The sequence below is a fragment of the Vitis vinifera genome, chromosome 8 (genome assembly GCF_030704535.1).
Source record: "Vitis vinifera cultivar Pinot Noir 40024 chromosome 8, ASM3070453v1".
Lineage (NCBI taxonomy): Eukaryota > Viridiplantae > Streptophyta > Magnoliopsida > Vitales > Vitaceae > Vitis > Vitis vinifera.
Genome location: NC_081812.1, coordinates 3188891 through 3210004, shown reverse-complemented (window position 1 = coordinate 3210004; position 21114 = coordinate 3188891). Strand labels below are relative to the sequence as shown.

General features: G+C 39.3%; 2 protein-coding genes across 3 annotated transcripts; both read right to left on the bottom strand.

The window, feature by feature from the left end:
• Positions 1 to 1648: 1648 nt before the first annotated feature.
• On the bottom strand, positions 1649 to 19606 carry LOC104879975 (uncharacterized). Of its 2 annotated transcripts, XR_009466328.1 has the most exons (3): positions 19469 to 19606; positions 18991 to 19088; positions 1649 to 2150 (listed from the first exon to the last, which is right to left on the bottom strand). XR_009466328.1 is itself a non-coding variant. In XM_059738886.1 (2 exons), the coding sequence occupies exons 1-2, from the start codon at positions 19093 to 19095 to the stop codon at positions 1878 to 1880; spliced, it is 378 nt and encodes a 125-aa protein (XP_059594869.1). In that variant the 5' UTR covers positions 19096 to 19264; the 3' UTR covers positions 1649 to 1877. The 2 variants fall into 2 exon arrangements, 1 of the variants encoding a protein (XP_059594869.1); XM_059738886.1 differs by lacking the exon at positions 19469 to 19606 and having other exon boundaries at positions 18991 to 19264.
• Positions 7045 to 9237, bottom strand: LOC100249588 (F-box/LRR-repeat protein At3g48880). The gene is made up of 4 exons (XM_002264228.5): positions 9089 to 9237; positions 8866 to 9026; positions 8163 to 8509; positions 7045 to 7706 (listed from the first exon to the last, which is right to left on the bottom strand). Exons 1-4 carry the CDS (start codon positions 9216 to 9218, stop codon positions 7226 to 7228), a joined length of 1119 nt encoding a protein of 372 aa, XP_002264264.4. The 5' UTR covers positions 9219 to 9237; the 3' UTR covers positions 7045 to 7225.
• Positions 19607 to 21114: the final 1508 nt, after the last annotated feature.

The window sequence follows — 21114 nt, the reverse complement described above, 5'->3', positions numbered from 1 at the left end:
GCAATGGGATATTGTATATCTTTTAGTTGCAACTACATATCATGATAATCCAAGAAACAACCCATTGTTTCATGCTCCAACACAGAAGCAGAAAATTATACCTTTATTATTGGGAATCCTTGAATCTCTCCATTTCAAACCCCAGATCATTCAAGTTGCATGTTACTAGTCTTAGGGTTCTCTAGATCTAATTGGAGCAAAAAAAAAAACATGGCAATGAAACCATAAATAATATAGATCTAAACAAAAGAGAGATCATACACATGATTTAGGTATTCCCAAATCAATTCCAATTCGATGAAGTTAAGTAGAGTGAATCGCAAGCCTCACCAACTAAGCAACCTTTTGCCCTATCACTCTCATTGATCTAGACACCAGAAAAGGGAAATCTTCTCTCTAGAGGGGGAGGTTGGGGGTTTATCTTTGAATTCTAAAAGACGAGTGCAAAAGTGGAGCTTTAAGAGGTTTATGTAGGCTTCCTTGTGAGCTTAAGTAACTTGAGTCTAGCTTGGACTTAACTTACTTATTTAGCCAACTTAGGTCCTAATTAATTAACAAACTCTATTGGGCTCTAATCAATTAGTACAGTCCAAAAGGATCGTTCATATGATCAAGTGCAATTTTTTATTTTTATTAAAATACTCTTATGCATACATATGAATTAGAAACTTAAAAATACCCTCAAAATTGTGTCACCATGAATTAAGAGCTTGAATGGGAACCAATAGGACCAAGAAAAATACCAGTTCCCTCGTAATCCAATTTTAAGGTTGATTCAACATCTTACTACAAAAAGTCAACTACATTCCAATATCCTATGAAATTACAATGAGATATAACTTAAGTTTATGATTTACTATCCACCGTTGCAAACTCTACAAACTGATGTGTAATTTAAAGAAATATATGTTATCAACTTTTTAAGATTATCTTTTCAATCCTTGAGTTACAAATCCCCCTACTATGTTATCAATCGATATACTCGATCTAACTCATAAGAGCATATGTCAAATTTCACTTAAGAAATTATTATGGCTTTAGATTTCATGATCACATATCTTTAGGATCACTCAAGATGATACACTTAGGTGATCATCCTTGTGTATGGATGCATGAAGATATCTTTGAAGTTAGGGCCTAGCCCACAAAGTGCTTGAATATTTAGATCATCCTCATGAATGAATGCACTAATAATGGCTAGTTCATAAGCTATTCTTTTCAAAATTTTCAGAAACTTAGACATGATAATGTGAATTTTCTAAGTCATGTTATTTTATTTTGTATATTGATCAATTAGAGGATAAACTAAGGATTCTACCCCACACCTTTATGGAATTAATTAATAATAAAATTTTGAACTTATTTACATATATTTTCCATATATGACATTTATGTTTAAATATTTTTAATGCATTAGATTACACATTATTATTAGTGAATGTGATTACATGTAATTATGGGATATGATATGTATATATGAGGTGCATGATAAACATTCACGGGATGGTTTTTAATTTTTTCACTACTGTAAATTCTATATATTTTTAAATCCTTAATTAAACTGTGGACATGTAAAGACTACATTTGATTCCTAGATGGTATGAGGGAACAAAAATAAAAAATAAAAATTATAGAAAGAAAGAAAAAATAAACAAAAATCATAAAATTTTTCTAGAATTTGGTTATTCATATACAAGATAGAGAAAAAAATAAAAATAAATTTTAGAATTATGCATTTTCCTTAGAATTATGCAAACTAGATCACATATTATCATGCCATACCAAACTTAATTCAAGCCCTTAACACTCACTGATTTGATATAGAAGCCAATTCAACACAATAAAATTACAATGTCGAGAGCAGATCAGTCCAGAGATCAACACGGAAACGTGATTTTCACACATTGCCTTGCTTCTTTCTCCAAATATATCTCTACACAGTAGACTCTAGATGATCTGCATGGAACTTCCAACATAAGTTCTACGGCCTCGTCATTCTTTATTGGGATGGGCTTATATTCCCTTGAAGATATAGGATATCTGCATATGATGTTCAACTCAAAATCCTTCCTCTTAATGCCCGTAGTTGCGTAGATTTTATCCAACAATCCAGCATACGTAGTTCCATAGTTGAGCTTAATAGGCATCACCTTCATAAACAACATCGTATTTCTCGGTCTTCGCTGTTCCATTCCAATATAAATGCACTGCCACACCGGTTGCAGCCATGGGAGCTACCATTCACAGTCACAAGATTAGACAAGGTGATTGATTTAATTTGATGCAACCATGAATAAACCACAGACAGAGAACATGCTAGTGGTTATTATATTTCAAAAAAATAAAAGTAGAAAAGTCACCACTCCTCTCCAACCCAAGCATAAATGGATCATCAAACCCAATTCTGCATGGCATTTTCTTGTTGTTTTTAATCAATTTTCATTATTTACTTAATATTTTTTTTTCAGAGATTGTTTTACTTCAAAAATTTTATTTCTGTTTTACCATCTTTAAAGATGATGAGATTGTTGCATTGATGCCTCAACCTCCTCTGCAGCTAACTCAACACTAAAAAATTAAATATCAACTAAAATTCAACATTTAAGAAAGAAGTGAACAAAAATGGATTTACCTGAAGCTGATAAGAAACTGATGCAGGAAAAATAGTGGTGAGATCTCTCAGTATATATGAAACTGGTTTGAGAATTGAGAGAGAGAGAGAGAGAAGGAGAGAGAGAGAGAGAAAGAGAGAGAGTAAAAGTGATGAAATCTGTGAGACTTTTCTTCCTAATTTATAGAGAACAAATATTCTACATACTTCTGACTTCACTAAAGACTAAAGGAGAGAGAGCTCTATAATTAATATGAATTCTCCTTGCGTCCACCCAGATACACTATTAAAATTTAGAAAGGTAAATCTCTCCTTAGTGGCTAAGCTTCCTTGCCAGATTGGTTGAAGAGCAAAGAATTAAAAAAGAAAGAAGAGAGAAAAAGTTAAAGGAAAAAGGATGAAAGGAAAAAGATTAAAAAGATTAGAAAGCACCCATATTATTTGTACTGTGCACTTCATGACTAAGGACTATATGAAGAGATAAGATTTCTCCTCCTGTTCCAAAAAGATAAAGCTCTCCCTAGTGATAAAGCCTGCTTTAGAGATCGGTTAAACAACAAAGAAGAAAAATGAAAAGAAGGGAGAAAAAGAAAAAGGTAGAGTAAGAAGTAAAAAATACAAAAGAGAGAGGATGAAAGGAGATCTAGGTTTTGCACTATTATTTTTATGGTATTATATGTAGAGTGCGTTAGATAGTAACTTTAAAAAATGTTTCTAATATTTTTAATACTTGAAAAATAAAAATTTTCAAACATTAAAAATTATATAAACACTTCATAGAATCACTCCCAAACATATTTTAAAAGTGCATTTGAGAGTAATTTTAAAAAACGTTTCTAGTATTTTCTAATACTTAAATAATAAAATATTTTAAGTATTAAAAATATTAAAAACACTTCATATAGTTACTACCAAACGGGTTATTATTAATTATTATTATTATTGCTAATAGTGAAAAAGTGTTTTTTATGGTACCCTTTAGTTTGTTTTTCTAAAAACCTAAAGGAAGAAAATGGTAAAATTTAAAACATTTGCTTCTAATGGAAAATTTGGTAAGAATTGGACCAAGTTGGCTAGTTTGCTTTACTTGAAGGCAATTCTTGTACATTAAATTTTTTCCTTTGTGAAAGAGCTTGGGCATGGAGGGGCTGATGTGGTTCCGAAAAAATTAGAGAAGTGAATTACAAAACTATCAGCAAATGGGCGAAAAATTAGTCATTGGATGTAAAGATCAAATAGTCGATATATCCATACCATTATCATATCAAACGTCTTCAACATTGGATAGCACCTTCAATTGTTATTGGAAACTTTTAGGAAGAAAATGGTAAATTCTAAAACACATCCTTTGGTTATGCTTGCTAGTTTGTGTTGCTTCAAGCCCATTATTATGCATTAAATCCTTCTTCTATGGGGAAAAAGGTTGGGCACGGAGGAGCTGATGTGGCTCCAAAAAAACTAAAAAAAATGGCAAAATATTGGTAAATCAATAATAAGGCTAATTAATTAATTAAAATTCAGTGGACTACTTAAGCGACCCAAGTCTACCATAAATTCAAGTCACTTATCTCCACAAGAAAGTTTATATAAACCCCTTATATTGAGGTTAAACATTTTTATTCATTATCTTTAAGAAAGAAGGCCCTAATCTACAGCCCTAAGAAAAGAAAAGTTTGCTCTTCTTTAATGCTAAGGTCTAAAAAAAAGTCATCAAACAGAAGATTGGGAAGTCTTCGAGATCCACTTTACCAACAAGATTTGATCAGAAAACATTTAAATCAAAAGTAAAATTTTTGAGCCCTAGATCTAAGCATTCATGTATTAAATGCTTCTAATATTGTCTTAGATCTAGCATCCCTAGGAATACGGATGCACGTGCACTACCAATCCAAGGCTTGGAATATAATTTTTCAGATATTCCAACAACTCGTACCATGACACTTGAAATATATGATAGATTCACTTTGAATTGAGTAATTGGTTGATGAATCACCTAATTCTAGTTGGTGCTCTTAGCCGATTACTTTAAGCATGGATAGTCTCTGATAACATTGAGGCTTAAACTTCCCCAAACCATTCATAATCATTAAATATGTGCAATATATAATTCGTAGTAGTAGCCAAATTGCATTTTCTTTAGTCGTGCAACCCTTATGATGAAAACTTGGCCTTAATCCTCAATGCCAAAGAGCTCCAAGAAAGATTGGTCAATAATTGTGTCACGACCCAAATTCCAGGCGACCTAAAATTTGGCCCATGACCCCAGGTCAAAGGTTTAACCCTAAGGGTTCCTCTTAATCCAAGTTAGCAGTCAACCAAAATGTTCTGAATTTTATTTTATTTTTTTAAACTTAAATCACACTAAAGCTCCCTCCAACTAATTTTTCAATTTATCAATATACCAATCACTACTCAAGAGCAACAAGAAAGTTCAATAACAATAAGATCTCCAATTCAAGTCAAAAATGAAAGTTCACAATATGAACAATTAATCAATTAATCAAAATAAAGTCTCAGTACAAATATATAGTTTCAAAATTTGCTAATACAATTTCCAAAATAAACCAACATAACAACTACACTACAATCACTAGGCTACTCCAAAATCTCCTGGGGCATCCTGAAGCCCTCCCTGCTCTATCTGTTGATCCTCAGGGGTTATATTTACATCTAAAAGTTTTAAGAAAGAATGGGTAAATATTTTCACATTGCTCAGTAGGGTGTCTTACACCCAAGATGGTTAATTTATATTACTAAGGTTCAAGATATACAAAATAAATATTCAACCATAAAGTCAACAACCCAAACGTTTCATTCACTCTAATTGTAACACTTCAACAATTAAATAAAATGCATGTGGGAATGTGACACAATCATACAATGTACTGTCATTCTCCGGCTTTCACCGAAAGATACGTGTTTGTACTCAAATACACTCCACATTCGAAGTCTTCTTGGGGTAAATTTTTTGGTCTTTTACCTTAAGGATCTTACTCCTTTCTTAATTTGCCTCTCATGGGCTTTTACTTTTCATCATTATTTTATTTTTCTTTCTTTTCCATTTCATGCAACCTTACAACAAATTTTTATTTTCCTTCACACAACCATGATGCATATGAAATGTAATGAAATTACATATCGTCCTCCACAAATGTCATAGAAAATTCCCACTAATCCAAATATCAATAAAACATAATATATACTACAATTTTATTTATTCTAAACAATCCCATTAATTTTAATAATCAAACACAATCATTTAACCACAATTAAATTATCAAAAATATCTTAATAGATTCTCAATAATCCCAATATCAATCAAACATAATTTCTACCATAATTTTATTTATTCTTAATAATCCCAATAATTTTTAATAACCAAACACAATCATTTTCCACAATTAAATTATCAAAAACATCCAAATAAATTCTCAATAATCCCAATATTAATCAAACATAATTTCTACCATAATTTTATTTATTCACAATAATCCCAATAATTTTTAATAACCAAACACAATCATTTTCTACAATTTAAATTACCTTATTATCACAAAATTCTAAAGAAAATTCCTAAATCACTTAATAAAATTTATCGTATCACAAATATTGCCTATTTAACTTTCAACAATGAGATTTGTAAGTTTTTGAAGAAAAATGCATTAAATAAAAGTTTTAATGTTAAGTCTCCCTACCACAGATCTAACAATTCAACCGTTGAAAACAAAATCTGACATCGTACAAATGTCCCTCGTGTCAAGTAGAGTATTTCCCTAAAATTTCACGAGAAAAGGAACTCGTTTAACGGTATGGCCGGAAGAGCAATGTGGTTTTTCCCACTATAGTTATCAGTGACGCCCCGCTCTCTGTCACTTTTTTTTTTTCCTTTCCCACTTTCTAATTCTTTTCTCTTCTTCACCCTTTTTCTTTTCTAATTGAGTAAATCACTAAATGTGGCAGCCAACCCAACCCAAATATATTATATATATTTATTATATTATTAATTTAGTTTTTTTTTCTTCAATTCAATTCCTTTTCTTTTTTTCTTTCATTTTTTCAACTACACTTCATCAAAAAATTATCAAACACGAATACAAATATTTTAATTTTCTTTAATTTATTAATTACTAATTTAATTTAATTTTTTATTTGTTTATTTATTTTATTTTGTTTTCATTTCCGTTCTTTTTTTTTTGGAAAATTTTGATTTCTACAACCCTAATGAATTTCCTACTAAAAAGTTGATGTGAGACAAAAATTTAATTTATTTGATTGACCAATAAAATCTTTCAAATTTCGCCAACCCAAAATTGACACGTATTCTTCATTTTTATTTTTATTTTTTATTTTTACTTTTAAACCACCCAAAATGAAGAATTTTCAAACTTGAAATTCCAACATGACTTAAAATACCCGATCACTACAAGTTGATCTTTTATTTCGAAGTACTAGGTAAACAACTCGAATGGAATTGCCAATACAATTTTTTTACATATATAATGTCCATGGGAATGGATCAATTATTGTCATGAATAATTCAACTCATTACATAGAGGCATACAGAAGGGAACTTCTCATAGAGGCTTTAGGTTAACAAACTCAACTCACAAACTCTTAACCAGAATAGTAATCAGAATCGACATCACCATCAATATATGTGTCATATTCCTCATAGATAGAACCTTCACACATGAATTTAGGAATATGGGAAGCGAGCTCTAATATCTCAGCATTACCCTCCCAAAATCCAATGCAATCCCTGACGTCTAAAAGTTGGAGCTCTTTGCAGCCTTGCAATATCATCACTAGATTTTTCTGCTCAATCGTTGATCCCTTTAGATCCAAGTACTTAAGGTTTGGCAATGAGGTGATCATAGCTGTTACTTCATCTTTCCCAACATATATTCCTGGAGCAAATAGCTTAATGAAGTTGTTGCAGTGAAGACTGATTTGGGATAGGATTTCCACCATGTTTCGTCTGCTCCCCAATGTCAACATCTCCAGATTTTTCCACTTGCTTATCAGTTTTGGAATAATAGTTGATTGTTTCAAAAGTAGAATAGCATCCAAATCCAAAGTCTTCAATGTGGGAGACCTGGAACAAGTAAAAAGAAACCAAGGAAGCAGGAAATTAAACAATGCATGTAAAAGCCAAAAAATGCTAGTTTGTAGCCAGTGGTTTTCCTCACACCTGGAATGACTAGAGAAAACCACACCTGGTAAAATGATATTGGACCATGTGAATTTGTCATCAATCCCTTGAACTTGTAGGCATGGGGTCATTTTATAGAAGTCTAACAAGGTATCCAAAATCACTATGCATATTAAAAATTGATTTCATTCTCCCATTTCTTAATTGTGCAGTCTTTTTAAATAAGTTAAGATGAATGGAAACCACAATATTGGCAAATCTTGTGTAAAAGCTACCAAATCAATATAAAACTGCATCTTGAGCAAGGAATTACAGAAGCCAAAAAGAAAAAGAATAACAGCAGAAAAATAGCATTTTTCCGAAGTGAAATAATTTGATAGATAATTTAAGGTGGCTTACTCGTTAGCAGCGTACTCCAATGCCTCTTTGGTGCAGCAGATGGGGAGCCTAAGTAGAGTAGCGTGTCTCTTGCTACGGGCAACCACAGACTTTATGAATGCAGTGACAGAGAAACTTTCTCGATATTGCATCATCAACCTTTCTCCCAAGGGGCTGGTGTCCCATATACCATCAGGTTTGATGTATTTTGGAAAAATCAGATGCTCCCAGCACTTAGGATCAAGGCTTGCTTTGTACCATGACTTGCATACAAAGGGAACATCCAAGAGCAACGACTCCATTCCCACTCTTCGAAACACATTCACCAAACAGTCCATGTTTAGCTCCTCCCACTTTCGTCCCTCCATCTGAGCAAATGAAAAAGGAAAAAAAAAGAACAGTGCGACTAAATTTATCATGGAATCAAAACTGATATTATGATTACTATTAATTAATCGATCTATTATATTCTTGACATAAAATAATCTTCCCCATCCTCTGAATTTTCCCTAGCCATTCATGGAAGACATTAATGTGCCTGGGCTCCAGATTATTACAAGGCTGGTATGATTAGTTTGAGTCTAAGTGCCTCAAACTTAGAAAGAAGGAATAGGACTATTTTCCCTCCAAAAAGAATTGCATGCAAAAAGTAAATGCCATTCTTTATGAAATGAATTAATTAGACAGAACTGCATTTAAAAATACTAATAGCATTTACCAGTACCTTGCTATGGTCACTTTTAGAACCATTATTTGAACGCTTGGATGAAGTCTCTCCAATATAGTAATTCGAAGGCATTGGAAGGTTATTCAAGCTAACAGAAAATTTACACTTGTCGTGCTTCGACTGGATTTTATCAGCTAAATTATCGTAACCCAAATGATCTGCATTGGTCTCTTCTGTTAGATAATGAGAGAAAGGAAGAAACGTAATATAATGGATTTACCTGAAGCTGATGAGACACTGAAGCCGCAAGAGTAATGAGAAGAAAGGGTTTGAGAAATAGAGAGAGGGTGAAGATGATATAGAATCAGTTCTCTTTGCTGACTTAAAACTGAATAGGGATAGCTCAACATACAAAATAAAATGATTGGTCTTTCCATCCACCCACTATTCAAACTTTAATAATTTTTTATCACATCCTTGTTTTAATTTAAGTCATTTAATTATAAAATTTAAACTATGAAATAAAAGTATAATTATATAAAGCTAGGTACAAACATATAAAGAAATAAATTAAAATTAATATATTTGGTTCTAAATTTGGTCTTCATACCTGAGATCGTTCTCATTTTTTCTTATCAATTCTTAGTGATTAATTATCATTGAAACAAGTGGCCAGTTGTTTTTCTCTAATTCTTTTTTAACTTAGTGCTTAAGTAATTGATGAATTTAATGAGGACTGCCACCATGTGCTCCAAGGAATTTGGACAGGACGAATTTTCCTTTGTGCTTAAGCTCTCATTTGAGATTGGCTCGAAAACAAAGGGAACGAAAAAGTTAGAAAAAGAAAGAAAAAAAGGTAAAAGTAGGAACAAAAGTAAAACTTCAGGCACAATTAATATTTTTTGTATCAAGTTCTTTGTTAGGATTGTATCTTTTAAGTCACTTTATTCGATATTTTATCTTATTAATAAAATTGTTTATTATGAATTTCATTGTATATCTTGAAAAGGTTTTATCTATTTTGGTACATGTACATGGATAATGTATTAATTTACTCAAAGTTCGGATTATAAATATCATGATACATAGCATTAAGCATGTATAAAGGTTTGTAGTTGTTAGTTCCTTTCAAACTAGAACTTAGTTTTCAATCACAAATGAAAACGTGGAATTCATTTGGACAATTGCAACACATAGTTGTTACATTCGTAGTGTGACCTACCTCAATGATGTGAATGTAGGGACCCCTCCCCCTGTTGACACGTGGCACACATTTCCTGATGACACGTGTCACGCATTCTCATCCGGATCACCCCCATCCGGATTTCCCCAAGAGTACACGTGGCGCGCTTCTCCTATTCGGACTCCCTCTAGGAGAGGCACACGACACTCACAAACATAACATCCGGACGACCGCCACATCGCATCCGGACGACCGACATATACTATCCGGATATGTTTGTCCGGATCATTGACTGAAGTAAGCAAGTCTTGCACGTCATCATAACAGCCTGCCATGGCCCACGTTCCGCCACTTGTAGAGTGAAAGGACAGGAATGAAGTGACGGCAAGTCACTTCCCACGATCTCTGACAGCCACGGTGCCTCCCACGATCTCTGTCAGCCACCCGTAGGGTGATGATGGCCCTGCCACCACCTAGTGGCATCATGACAAGCCAAAATATCTCCCTACCATTAAAGAGGGAAACAAAGCTTCTGGTACTATATATATGAACCTTCACACAAAGAGGAAGGTAAGCTTGCTATACCTAGTAAAAGGCCAACTGATTATTCTCTCTCACCATGGCTGACAAAACCATCGGAGGGTGTGTCCGGACACCCTGTCCGGACGCCTTTTACAGGAACAACTGAACCAGGAATCTATATTGGTTGAAATCGTGCGTCCATCCATTTGGCAACTACGTGGATCACCAGGGACACGAGGCCTCAACATTGGCACCGTATGTGGGAAATTTCGCTGATTCAGTCACCGGTAAAGATGACCACACCTTCCCGAAGCCGTTCATCTGGTAGAGGAGAGGAAGATAATTTTGAATGGCGTCAAGCCATCGAAAGAAGACAGTTGGCAAACGAACGACAACTACAAGCTCTCCTCCAGGAGACCGAAAGGTTAAGAGAAGAAAACGCGGTACTACGCATCCAGGCTTCGTCGACGGGGCCTCCCCGTCATCAGCGTTCAAAAGGCCAGGTAGCAAACTCAAGGCCACCAGAGCTAGAGTCAATATACCCTAGGACAGCAGGAGCCATCCCAGAAGCATACAACGTTAGGCCACATGAGCCACCCACTCCCATGAACCGAGCTCCTCATGAGGAAAGCTCAGACTCTACTCATTTTTCAGCGAAAAGACAACGCGACAAAAGGCCCCAGTTGTCAAATTTGATGCGCGCAAGACTTGGCCCACAGGATCCTAGGAGGCCAAGGCCACCAGTAGCCACAACCTGGGAAGCGCATCCTGACCCTATGGTCGCCCCTATGGTGCAAAACGTTCTCCCACACCGTGACCCCATGGTCACCCCTATGGTGCAGAACGTTCAACCGCACCTAACGGTACGACAATCTGGGAGAAACCTCCCAAATGAGCCACCCATTGACTCCATCACCAAAAAGGCTGGACGACATGCTCTCCACGCCTTTCTGCTCTCATATCATTCATTACGAGCCCCCAAGGGGATTCCTCGTGCCCAAATTCTCCACATATGATGGGTCCAACGACCCCTTCGATCATATCATGCATTATCGACAGCTCATGACTCTCGATATAGGCAACGACGCGCTGCTATGCAAAGTATTTCCCGCCAGCCTACAAGGGCAGGCCCTCTCATGGTTTCATCACCTACCTCCCAACTCTGTTGGTAATTTCAGAAACCTATCAGAGGCCTTCGTGGGACAATACTTGTACTCCGCTCGACATAAGCAAAACATCAACACTCTGCAAAACATAAAAATGCAGGATAACGAATCCTTAAGGGAATTCGTGAAGCGATTTGGTCAAGCCATACTGCAGGTAGAGGCTTATAGCATGGATGTTGTCCTATAGATCTTCAAGCAAAGCATCTGTCCAGGCACCCCATTTTATGAATCACTCGCTAAAAAGCCTCCTGCAACGATGGACGACTTGTTCCGGCGTGCGAACAAATACTCAATGCTCGAGGATGACATGCGAGCAGCCACCTAGCAAGTCTTAGTTGCTGGACAGACATCTAGTAGTGGCGCGGAAAGAAGTGTCAAACTTCCGGACCGGTCAAGGCCGTCCGATCGAAGGCAGGAAGGGCCGAGTCGCCCGAAAATGCCACCCCTCACACCCCTTTCCATATCATATGAGAAGTTTCTCCTTATGATCCGAGACATGTCCGACTTCAGGTGGCCTAGACCCCTCGGAACGGACCCATCCAAAAGAGATCATAGCAAGAGATGCGCCTTCCATAAGGAACATGGTCACACAATAGAGACATGCAGGTGCCTCCATTATTTGGTTAAAAGACTCATCAAGGCGGGACATTTAAAGTAATACCTCCTCTCAGATGCCGAAGGTAGAGATGCTTCCCAAAATCACAACTCTGGAGCCCCTAGGGCCCCAACCGTCCCCAAGGTCGTTATAAACTATATTAACGGAGGCCCATCTGACGAGGAGTATGACTCCAAACGAAAGAGACAAAAGTTGTTGCGGGCCGCATCGGTGCGAGCGTATCAACTCCATCTGGCCTGGGATAACTGGAGGGGGCCCTCGCCCCATAGATGGGACAATTATTTTCCCACCAGTAGACCCCACCCGGATATTGCAGCCGCACCGCGACGCCCTCATCATGTCCCTAGAAATAGGAGACTTCGACGTGAGACGCATCCTAGTTGACCCAGGCAGTTCGGCCGATCTTGTGCAAGCATCGGTCATTAACCACATGGGGCACAGTCTCACAGGCCTCGAAAACCCTGGGCGAATCCTATCCAGATTCAACGGGTCGTCAACTACTTCCTTGGGAGACATTATACTGCCGGTCCAAGCTAGCCCAGTCACTCTCAACGTACAATTTTCGGTGCTACAAGATTTATCACCCTTCAATGTCATCTTGGGGCGCACATGGCTACATTACATGAAAGCCATCCCCTCTACATATCATCAAATGGTAAGTTTCCTTACCAAGGATGGGCAAATTGACCTATATGGCAGCCAGTTAGCCGCTCGCCAATGCTACCAGATAGCACGAGAAGCAGGGACCAACCAGGAGGATGCATCCCTCCCTGAGTCCAGCCATGCACGCGACCAATAGCAATTATTGGGTCCGGCGGACAAAGATCCCTCGACAGCGGATCCCTTGCAAGCAATCCAAATTTCGGAAGAAGATACTCACCTTACGAATATCAGTTCCCTCCTAACACCAGAAGAGACCCAGAACATACAGAACGCCCTCAGACAAAACCATGACGTCTTCGCATGGGCACATTCTGATATGAAGGGAATTCATCCCTCCATTACCTTTCATAGACTTAACGTCTTGCCAACAGCCAAACCCATCCGGCAGAGGGTTAGGCGTTTTCACCCGGACAGACAAAAAATTATCCGGAATGAGATAGACAAATTGCTAGAAGCCGGATTCATCAGAGAAGTGGATTACCCGGACTGGTTGGCAAATATAGTAGTGGTACCCAAAAAAGAAGGCAAATGGCGGGTATGCATCGACTATACCAACCTCAATAATGCATGTCCAAAAGACAATTTCCCTTTGCCGTGAATAGATCAAATCATGGACTCCACTGCTGGGCAAGGGATGCTCTCTTTCTTGGACGCCTTCTCCAGATACCACCAAATCCCCATGTCCCCAGCTAATGAAGAAAAAATAGTCTTCATAACGCCACATGGTCTCTATTGCTATAAAGTCATGCCATTCGGACTCAAAAACGCTGGCGCCACTTATCAGAGACTGATGATGAAGATCTTCAAACCTCTGGTCGGCCGCACAGTAGAGGTATATATTGACGATATCGTGGTTAAAAGCAAAACCCGAGAGGGGCATGTTTTCCACTTGCAATAAGTCTTCCACCTCTTAAGGAAATATGACATGAAGTTGAATCCTTCTAAATGCGCCTTTGGCGTAAGTGCTGGCAAATTCCTGGGATTTATGGTCAGCCAAAGGGGGATAGAGGTCAACCCAGATCAAGTCAAGGCAGTCATAGAAACACCACCCCCCAGGAGCAAAAAGGACTTACAACGCCTCACAGACAAACTTGTCGCGCTAGGGCGTTTTATAGCCCGCTTCACTGATGAACTGCGACCATTATTCTTGGCAATACAAAAAGTTGGAGCCAACGGATGGACAGACAGTTGTCAAAACACTTTTGAAAGAATTAAACACTGCCTTAGGCAACCGCCCATCCTGAGCAGCCCCATCCCTGAAGAAAAATTATACATATATCTGGCTGTGTCAGAGTGGGTGATCAACGCTGTTCTATTCCGCTGCTCCTCACCCAAGGAGCAGAAACCTATCTACTACGTCAACAGAGCATTGGCGAATGTAGAAACCAGGTATTCAAAGATAGAGCTAACTGCCTTAGCTCTTCGAAGTGCCGCCCAGAAGCTCCGCCCCTATTTCCAAGCCCACCCGTGTGATCGTGCTAACTGACCAACCCCTTCGCAACATTCTGCACAAACCAGACTTAACCGGAAGAATGCTTCAATGGGCCATAGAATTGAGTGAATTTGGAATCGAGTTCCAACCCAGATTGTCCATGAAAGGCCAAGTGATGGCTGACTTCGTGCTAGAATACTCCCGAAGGCCCATCCAACACAAAGAACCAAGCAAAGAAGAATGGTGGACTTTGCGAGTCGATGGAGCCTCCCAATCGTCAGGATCCGGGGTAGGGCTCCTGGTACACTCCCCAACAGGAGAACATCTGGAGCAAGCCATCCGGTTGGGGTTCCCCACCTCTAACAATGAAGCGGAATATGAGGTCATCCTATCCGGATTGGACCTCACCCTGACTCTATCCGTTTCCAAGCTCCGGGTCTATAGTGATTCCCAACTTGTGGTAAGACACGTCCAGAAGGAATACAAAGCTAAGGATGCCTGCATGGCGCGATATCTAACTAAAGTAAGAGACACCTTACAACGATTCACCGAGTGGACGATCGAAAAAATCAGACGAACTGAAAATGGGCGCGCCGACGCCTTGGCAGGCATAGCTGCCTCCCTCCCTATCAAAGAAGCCATATTGTTGCCTATACATGTGCAAGTCAACCCTTCCGTCGCGAAAGCTTTCACTTGCAACACCATTGAGGCAAAGCAGGCAGATGGCCAAGAGTGGACGAACGACATTATAAGACCTTCGGGCAGGCACTCTGCCCAAAGATCCCAAGCAAGCACACAAAATTTGGGTGCAAGCCACCCGTTTCACCCTGATTGGGGGGCATTTGTATAAACAGTCCTTCACAGGTCCCTACCTTCGATGTCTAAACCATTCGGAGGCCCTGTATGTATTAGCTGAATTGCACGAGGGAGTATGTGGAAATCATTTTGAAGGACGATCTCTGGCGCATAGGGCTCATTCGCAAGGATATTATTGGCCCACGATGAAGAAGGATGCGGCAGCCTATGTCAAAAAATGCGACAAATGTCAAAGGCATGCCCCCATACCACATGTGCTGTCGGAGACATTGAAACCAATTTCAGGCCCCTGGCCCTTCGCACAGTGGGGCATGGACATAGTGGGACCCCTCCCAACCGCACCCGCCCAGAAGAAATTCCTGCTCGTCGCCACGGATTACTTCAGTAAATGGGTAGAAGCTGAAGCGTATGCTAGTATCAAAGACAAAGATGTCACCAAATTCGTATGGAAAAAAATCATCTGCCACTTCGGAATCCCCCAAATCATTATAGCCGACAACGGTCCGCAGTTTGATAGCATCGCATTTCGGAATTTCTGTTCGGAACTAAACATCTGGAATTCATACTCCACACCGCGTTATCCTCAAAGTAATGGGCAAGCAGAGGCCACAAACAAGACGTTAATTACTGCCTTAAAGAAAAGGCTCGAGCAAGCAAAAGGAAAGTGGGTGGAGGAGCTACCTGGCGTCCTATGGGCTTATCGAACCACACCCGGACGCCCGACAGGAAACACTCCCTTTGCCCTCGCATACGGTATGGATGCAATCATTCCTATTGAAATAGGGCTACCCACTATCTGGACCGAGATAGGAACGCATGATGATGCAAATGAGGAGTTAGGAAGAAATTTGGACTGGGCAGACGAAGAAAGAGAAACTGCATCCATTCGGATGGCAAACTATCAACAAAGGGCATCCGCTCACTACAATCGCAAAGCAAGACCCAAAAGCTTCAAAAATGGTACGCTAGTCCTTAGAAAAGTTTTCGATAATACTACTGAAATAGGAGTGGGAAAATTTCAAGCCAACTGGGAAGGACCCTATATAGTATCTAAATCAAGTGAAAGTGGAGCTTATCATCTACAAAAGCTAGACGGAACTCCATTACTTAGACCATGGAATGTGTCTAATTTGAAACAATATTACCAGTGAAAGAAAAAGACAAGTACAAATATGACTAAGTATGTTTTATTAATATTTGTGAAGTTGTATACAAAGAGTTCTTCGGACTACAAGATACAAAGAGAGGGTAGTAGTAAAAAATTACAAAAAGAAAAGCTCTCATTAAGCAGGCTTGCCGCGCAGCTTCTCCTCTTCACCCAAGGGAATTGAAGGAACGTCCCGTTTGATACTGTGTTTTTTCATACAGCAACGGTAGCCGAAAAAGTACATTTCGTCTACTTGCTTCTGGTAGTCCGCTTTAAGCTCCTCCCTTTTCACAGCAAACTCACCCTCCAACTCTTCTTTTTGCGTTGATAAACGTAGTTGCAAATCCTTTCTCTGCTTTTTCTCGATAGATACCTCCGTCCGGAGTTGCCTCACCTCCCCTCTCAGAAGGGCCATCTCGTCCTTCACCTCATGCAGACGGGTGTCCACAGATTCTTCTCGGCTCTTTGCCTCAGCAAGCTCTACTCGGAGAGCCTCGTTGTCCTTTCGAGCAGCGGATAAACTGGCTTCGGCCCGCTCCAGTCTCAAGCGCAGCTCCTCTTCACTGTTTCTGCGCTGAGAGGCGAAGGCCTTCATATAATCAGCGGTCCGTAGCAGGTCAGAAAACAGGTCATGTTGTTGGGCCATGCCGCGAAGACCGCTCACCAGCTGCAGAAAAACCCATAAAGCAAAAAAAATTTTACAATCCATGTGACAAACACATCAGTATGGCGAGAAAAATCAAGAAAGCAAACTATACCATTTCCACCGCTTTGAACATTTTTGCTGAAGGCATAGCAACATTTGAGCCGGGTGGAATCCGTTTTAGCTTCTCTTCCAACTCCGCGTAGCTGAAAGAGTTAGCGGAAATGCAAGCTGCATCATCAACAGAACTCTCCTATGATGAGGCATTAGAGAGTGACCCCCCCTCCGGGTCTGGGGCCCCTTCATTCTCGACCGGCTGGGCCTCTTCAAGTAAACCCCCATTCGGGACCAGCGCCGGGGCAGCTGGGTTCTCTTCTGCCATCTCCACCTCACTGCCCTCAGGATGATCATCCTGGACGGATGAGCAACTGACTTTGATGGTTTCCAAGAAACGATCCTGAAGCCGCCCGACGAGGCCAAACTTTAAGTCACAGGCCGGACGAGACCTCCTTGTAGCTGGCCCTTTCACCGGTACAAAGGCAAGGGGGTTTGGCTCGCAAGGAGGCAAACCTTGACTTTCTACTCCCATTTCTTCCGTTGGGGGTGCCATAGGAGGCGATGCTGCAGCACAAGAGGCCCCGGCTGCGTCCGCATCCGGATGGGGAGAGTCGGGCTGATTTATTGAAGTCATATCCTCAGCCAGAAGAGTCAGACGTCCAGCCACTGACAATGAAGGCCCCGAATGGTTCAGACCCGTAAGGCGTCCGAAGCCGTTAGAGACAGAGGGCAAGGGGGGGACCTCGGGCTCTCTTATTGTTATTTCCTTCACAAAAGTTGGAGGCGGCATTACCACTTCCTTAGGAGGAGTTGGAAGTTTTATTTTTTTCCCCTTATTAAGAACCAACTTCTTCTTGTTCTTCTTTTTCGCTGGGGCGCCAGTAGGAAGTGAGGGTGCGGAGCGTTTTTTACCAGGATCCTTCCTCAAAGTTCCCTCTTTCCTCCTCCCCTCCCGATCGTCAAGGCGTGTTTGGCGTTTCTGAGCGTCTGCCTTTTGCACCTCCTTGTAGAAAGGGAGATCTTTCAAAACGTAATGCTCCCCAGACACTATCTTCTTTGGCAACTTCCTGGGGAGAATATTGATGTCGTACGCTTGGGGCTCCCGGACAACGACCAGCAGGTTTCGCGCAGTGAGCAGTATCTCATGATGCCTCTCAATGGCAGTAATCTCAAATAACTTGTTCAGTCGAGCGAACGACGCTTTTTCTACCCACTCGACTACGCGATCCCTCTTGTCCGAACCTGCATTATCAGCAACCAAAGATGTTAAGCCATCTGATAACCCCAGCAAGAAGAACAACAAGACAAATGTCGAACAAACCCCGCAAGCTGACTTACCCGGAAGCACCAGCGAGCGGTTTGGGGAAAATGGCCTCTCTGAATGCTCCAGTAGCCCTGCCCAGGCACCCCGGACCAACACATGTCCCTTGGCTCCTCCCTTCGTCGAATCCGGTAGCTCAATCACCAATTGAAGAAAGGGCAGGTGGGCAACCATGCTAAAAATGTCATTTTTACCCTTCTTCAGGGAGTAGACGAAAAGAACCTCCATGATCACATATTATCATGCCATACCAAACTTAATTCAAGCCCTTAACACTCACTGATTTGATATAGAAGCCAATTCAACACAATAAAATTACAATGTCGAGAGCAGATCAGTCCAGAGATCGATCTACACAGAAACGTGATTTTCACACATTGCCTTGCTTCTTTCTCCAAATATATCTCTACACAATAGACTCTAGATGATCTGCATGGCACTTCCAACATAAGTTCTACGGCCTCGTCATTCTTTATTGGGATGGGCTTATATTCCCTTGAAGATATAGGGTATCTGCATATGATGTTCAACTCAAAATCCTTCTTCTTAATGCTCGTAGTTGCGTAGATTTTATCCAACAATCCAGCATACGTAGTTCCATAGTTGAGCTTAATACTTTCATGGCATCACTTTCGTAAACAACATCGTATTTCTCGGTCTTCGCTGTTCCATTCCAATATAAATGCACTGCCACATCGGTTGCAGCCATGGGAGCTACCATTCACAGTCACAAGATTAGACAAAGGTGATTGATTTAATTTGATGCAACCATGAATAAACCACAGACATAGAACATGCTAGTGGTTATTATATTTCAAAAAAATAAAATTAGAAAAGTCACCACTCCTCTCCAACCCAAGCATAAATGGATCATCAAACCCAATTCTGCATGGCATTTTCTTGTTGTTTTTAATCAATTTACTTCAAAAATTGTATTTCTCTTTTACCATCTTTAAAGATGATGAGGTTGGTGCATTGATGCTTGAACCTCATCTATAGCTAACTCAACACTAAAAAATTGACCATCATGGCTCTTATGTAAATATCAACTACAATTCAACATTTAAGAAAGAAGTGAATAAAAATGGATTTACCTGAAGCTGATAAGAAACTGATGCAGAAAAATAGTGGTGAGATCTATCAGTGTATATGAAACTGGTTTGAGAATTGAGAGAGAGAGAAAGTAAAAGTGATGAAATTTGTGAGAGTTTTCTTCCTAATTTATAGAGAACAAATATTCTAGGGAAAGTTAGATTTTGGGTGGGTGATGTGGAAAATATATGATTTTGATAACCCAATTTTATGTATTTCAAAATTAATAATGTAATTAGAAAATATTTGGAGAATCATGCACTTTTAGCTTATGTGTATTTTAATGCCAAAAATACCCTTCACCTTGCCAGCTAAGCGTTCCACATCTGAAAATTCAGAAGAGAAAAAACCCTCCGAAAAGCCACAAAGCCAATATTTCTCTCATATACTGTTTTTCCTCTTCTCTCTCCCATTCTCAATCTCAGAAACCCAAAATGCTGTAAAACCTAAACTCTTTCATTTCTGTAACATTCTCGTCTCCCATTTTGTTGATAAACATCAACAGCCCAAAACCTAATTTTCCCAAAAAAAAGTTACAATGCTGCGGATGAGAAGAATTTATCAAGTGGATGTGTTGGTAAATGAGAAACGAATCAGAAGGAAGAGACACGGGACTACGGGAGGAAACCAGGAAAGGTGATATCCTTTTTGTTCCCAAATTACTTGATCCAGAAACCCTAATTTCTGAAATGAAGATCAGATCCGGGGAAAATTGGTGATCGAAATCAATAGTGGGTGCATCAAGCTCATGGTCTCGCACACTGGTTCAGATCTCACCTTACACCTTCTCCACCATCGGCGTTTCCGTCTTGGGTGCCACTTGGTACTTTCTCTTCCCTTCCTCCCTTGTAAAATCCACTAAAAGAAAACAACTACTAAAATTTTTGCATTCTTGTCAAACCAGCGGAGGTTTAGGTTAAATTGATACATTATATTTGTTTTTTTTTTTTTTTTTTTGTTGGATCGTTGTTTTGATGGTTGCGTTATTGCTGCATTTTTAAGGGAATTTATATAACTGCAAGTAGTTTAATTGGTGTTGCCATCAAAGCTCCTCGGATTACTTCAAAAAATCTGATCAGTTGAGTACTTCAACTTTCTTTCTTTCTTTCTTTCTTTTCTCGCTGGTTTTATGGATCATTGATGTGGTATTACATGGACTGGCTTATTAATGAGAGGTAACTGACAACTTCCATGTGTAAAAAAAATTGAATTATGCCACCACTTACTAGATTGTCCGGGCATAGGTTACATGGTCGTAGGATAAGTTGATACACCTATTTACCGTCAATATCAATGTGTGTCAATTCTGAAATCTTACTGAACTTACATTTGGACAAATCAATATCAATATTTCGGCCAATATTTCAGTATGGTTCATGTTGATATTCTATAATATTATTGGTATTCCTCATTTACTTTGATGAGCTGAAGATTTTTGTGCTCATTTCCATAGCAATACTTGCTTGTTTTGAGCTTAATTTGAAGACTCATTCAAGATTGATGCTAAATTCACAAAGTTTCGGCACTATAGAATTGTAATAGACTTTGTTTTTTTTTTTTTTCATTTGGATTACAGCCTGTTTGTTTATTTGGATTATTCCAGCTACTTCAATGTGTTGGAATTCATTAATATTGAAACCCTAGTGTT

What these genes read in the sequence shown, in the direction of transcription:
- LOC100249588 (XM_002264228.5), bottom strand. Translation starts at nt 9,218, where the DNA reads ATGTTGAGCTATCCCTATTCAGTTTTAAGTCAGCAAAGAGAACTGATT. An exon ending in CAGTGTCTCATCAGCTTCAG is followed by an intron (nt 9,027 to 9,088) that starts GTAAATCCATTA and finishes AGACCAATGCAG; the next exon opens with ATCATTTGGGTTACGATAAT. An exon ending in CTAAAAGTGACCATAGCAAG is followed by an intron (nt 8,510 to 8,865) that starts GTACTGGTAAAT and finishes TCATTTGCTCAG; the next exon opens with ATGGAGGGACGAAAGTGGGA.
- LOC104879975 (XM_059738886.1), bottom strand. Translation starts at nt 19,095, where the DNA reads ATGGTAGCTCCCATGGCTGCAACCGATGTGGCAGTGCATTTATATTGG. An exon ending in ACGAAAGTGATGCCATGAAA is followed by an intron (nt 2,151 to 18,990) that starts GTATTAAGCTCA and finishes TTGTTTATGAAG; the next exon opens with GTGATGCCTATTAAGCTCAA.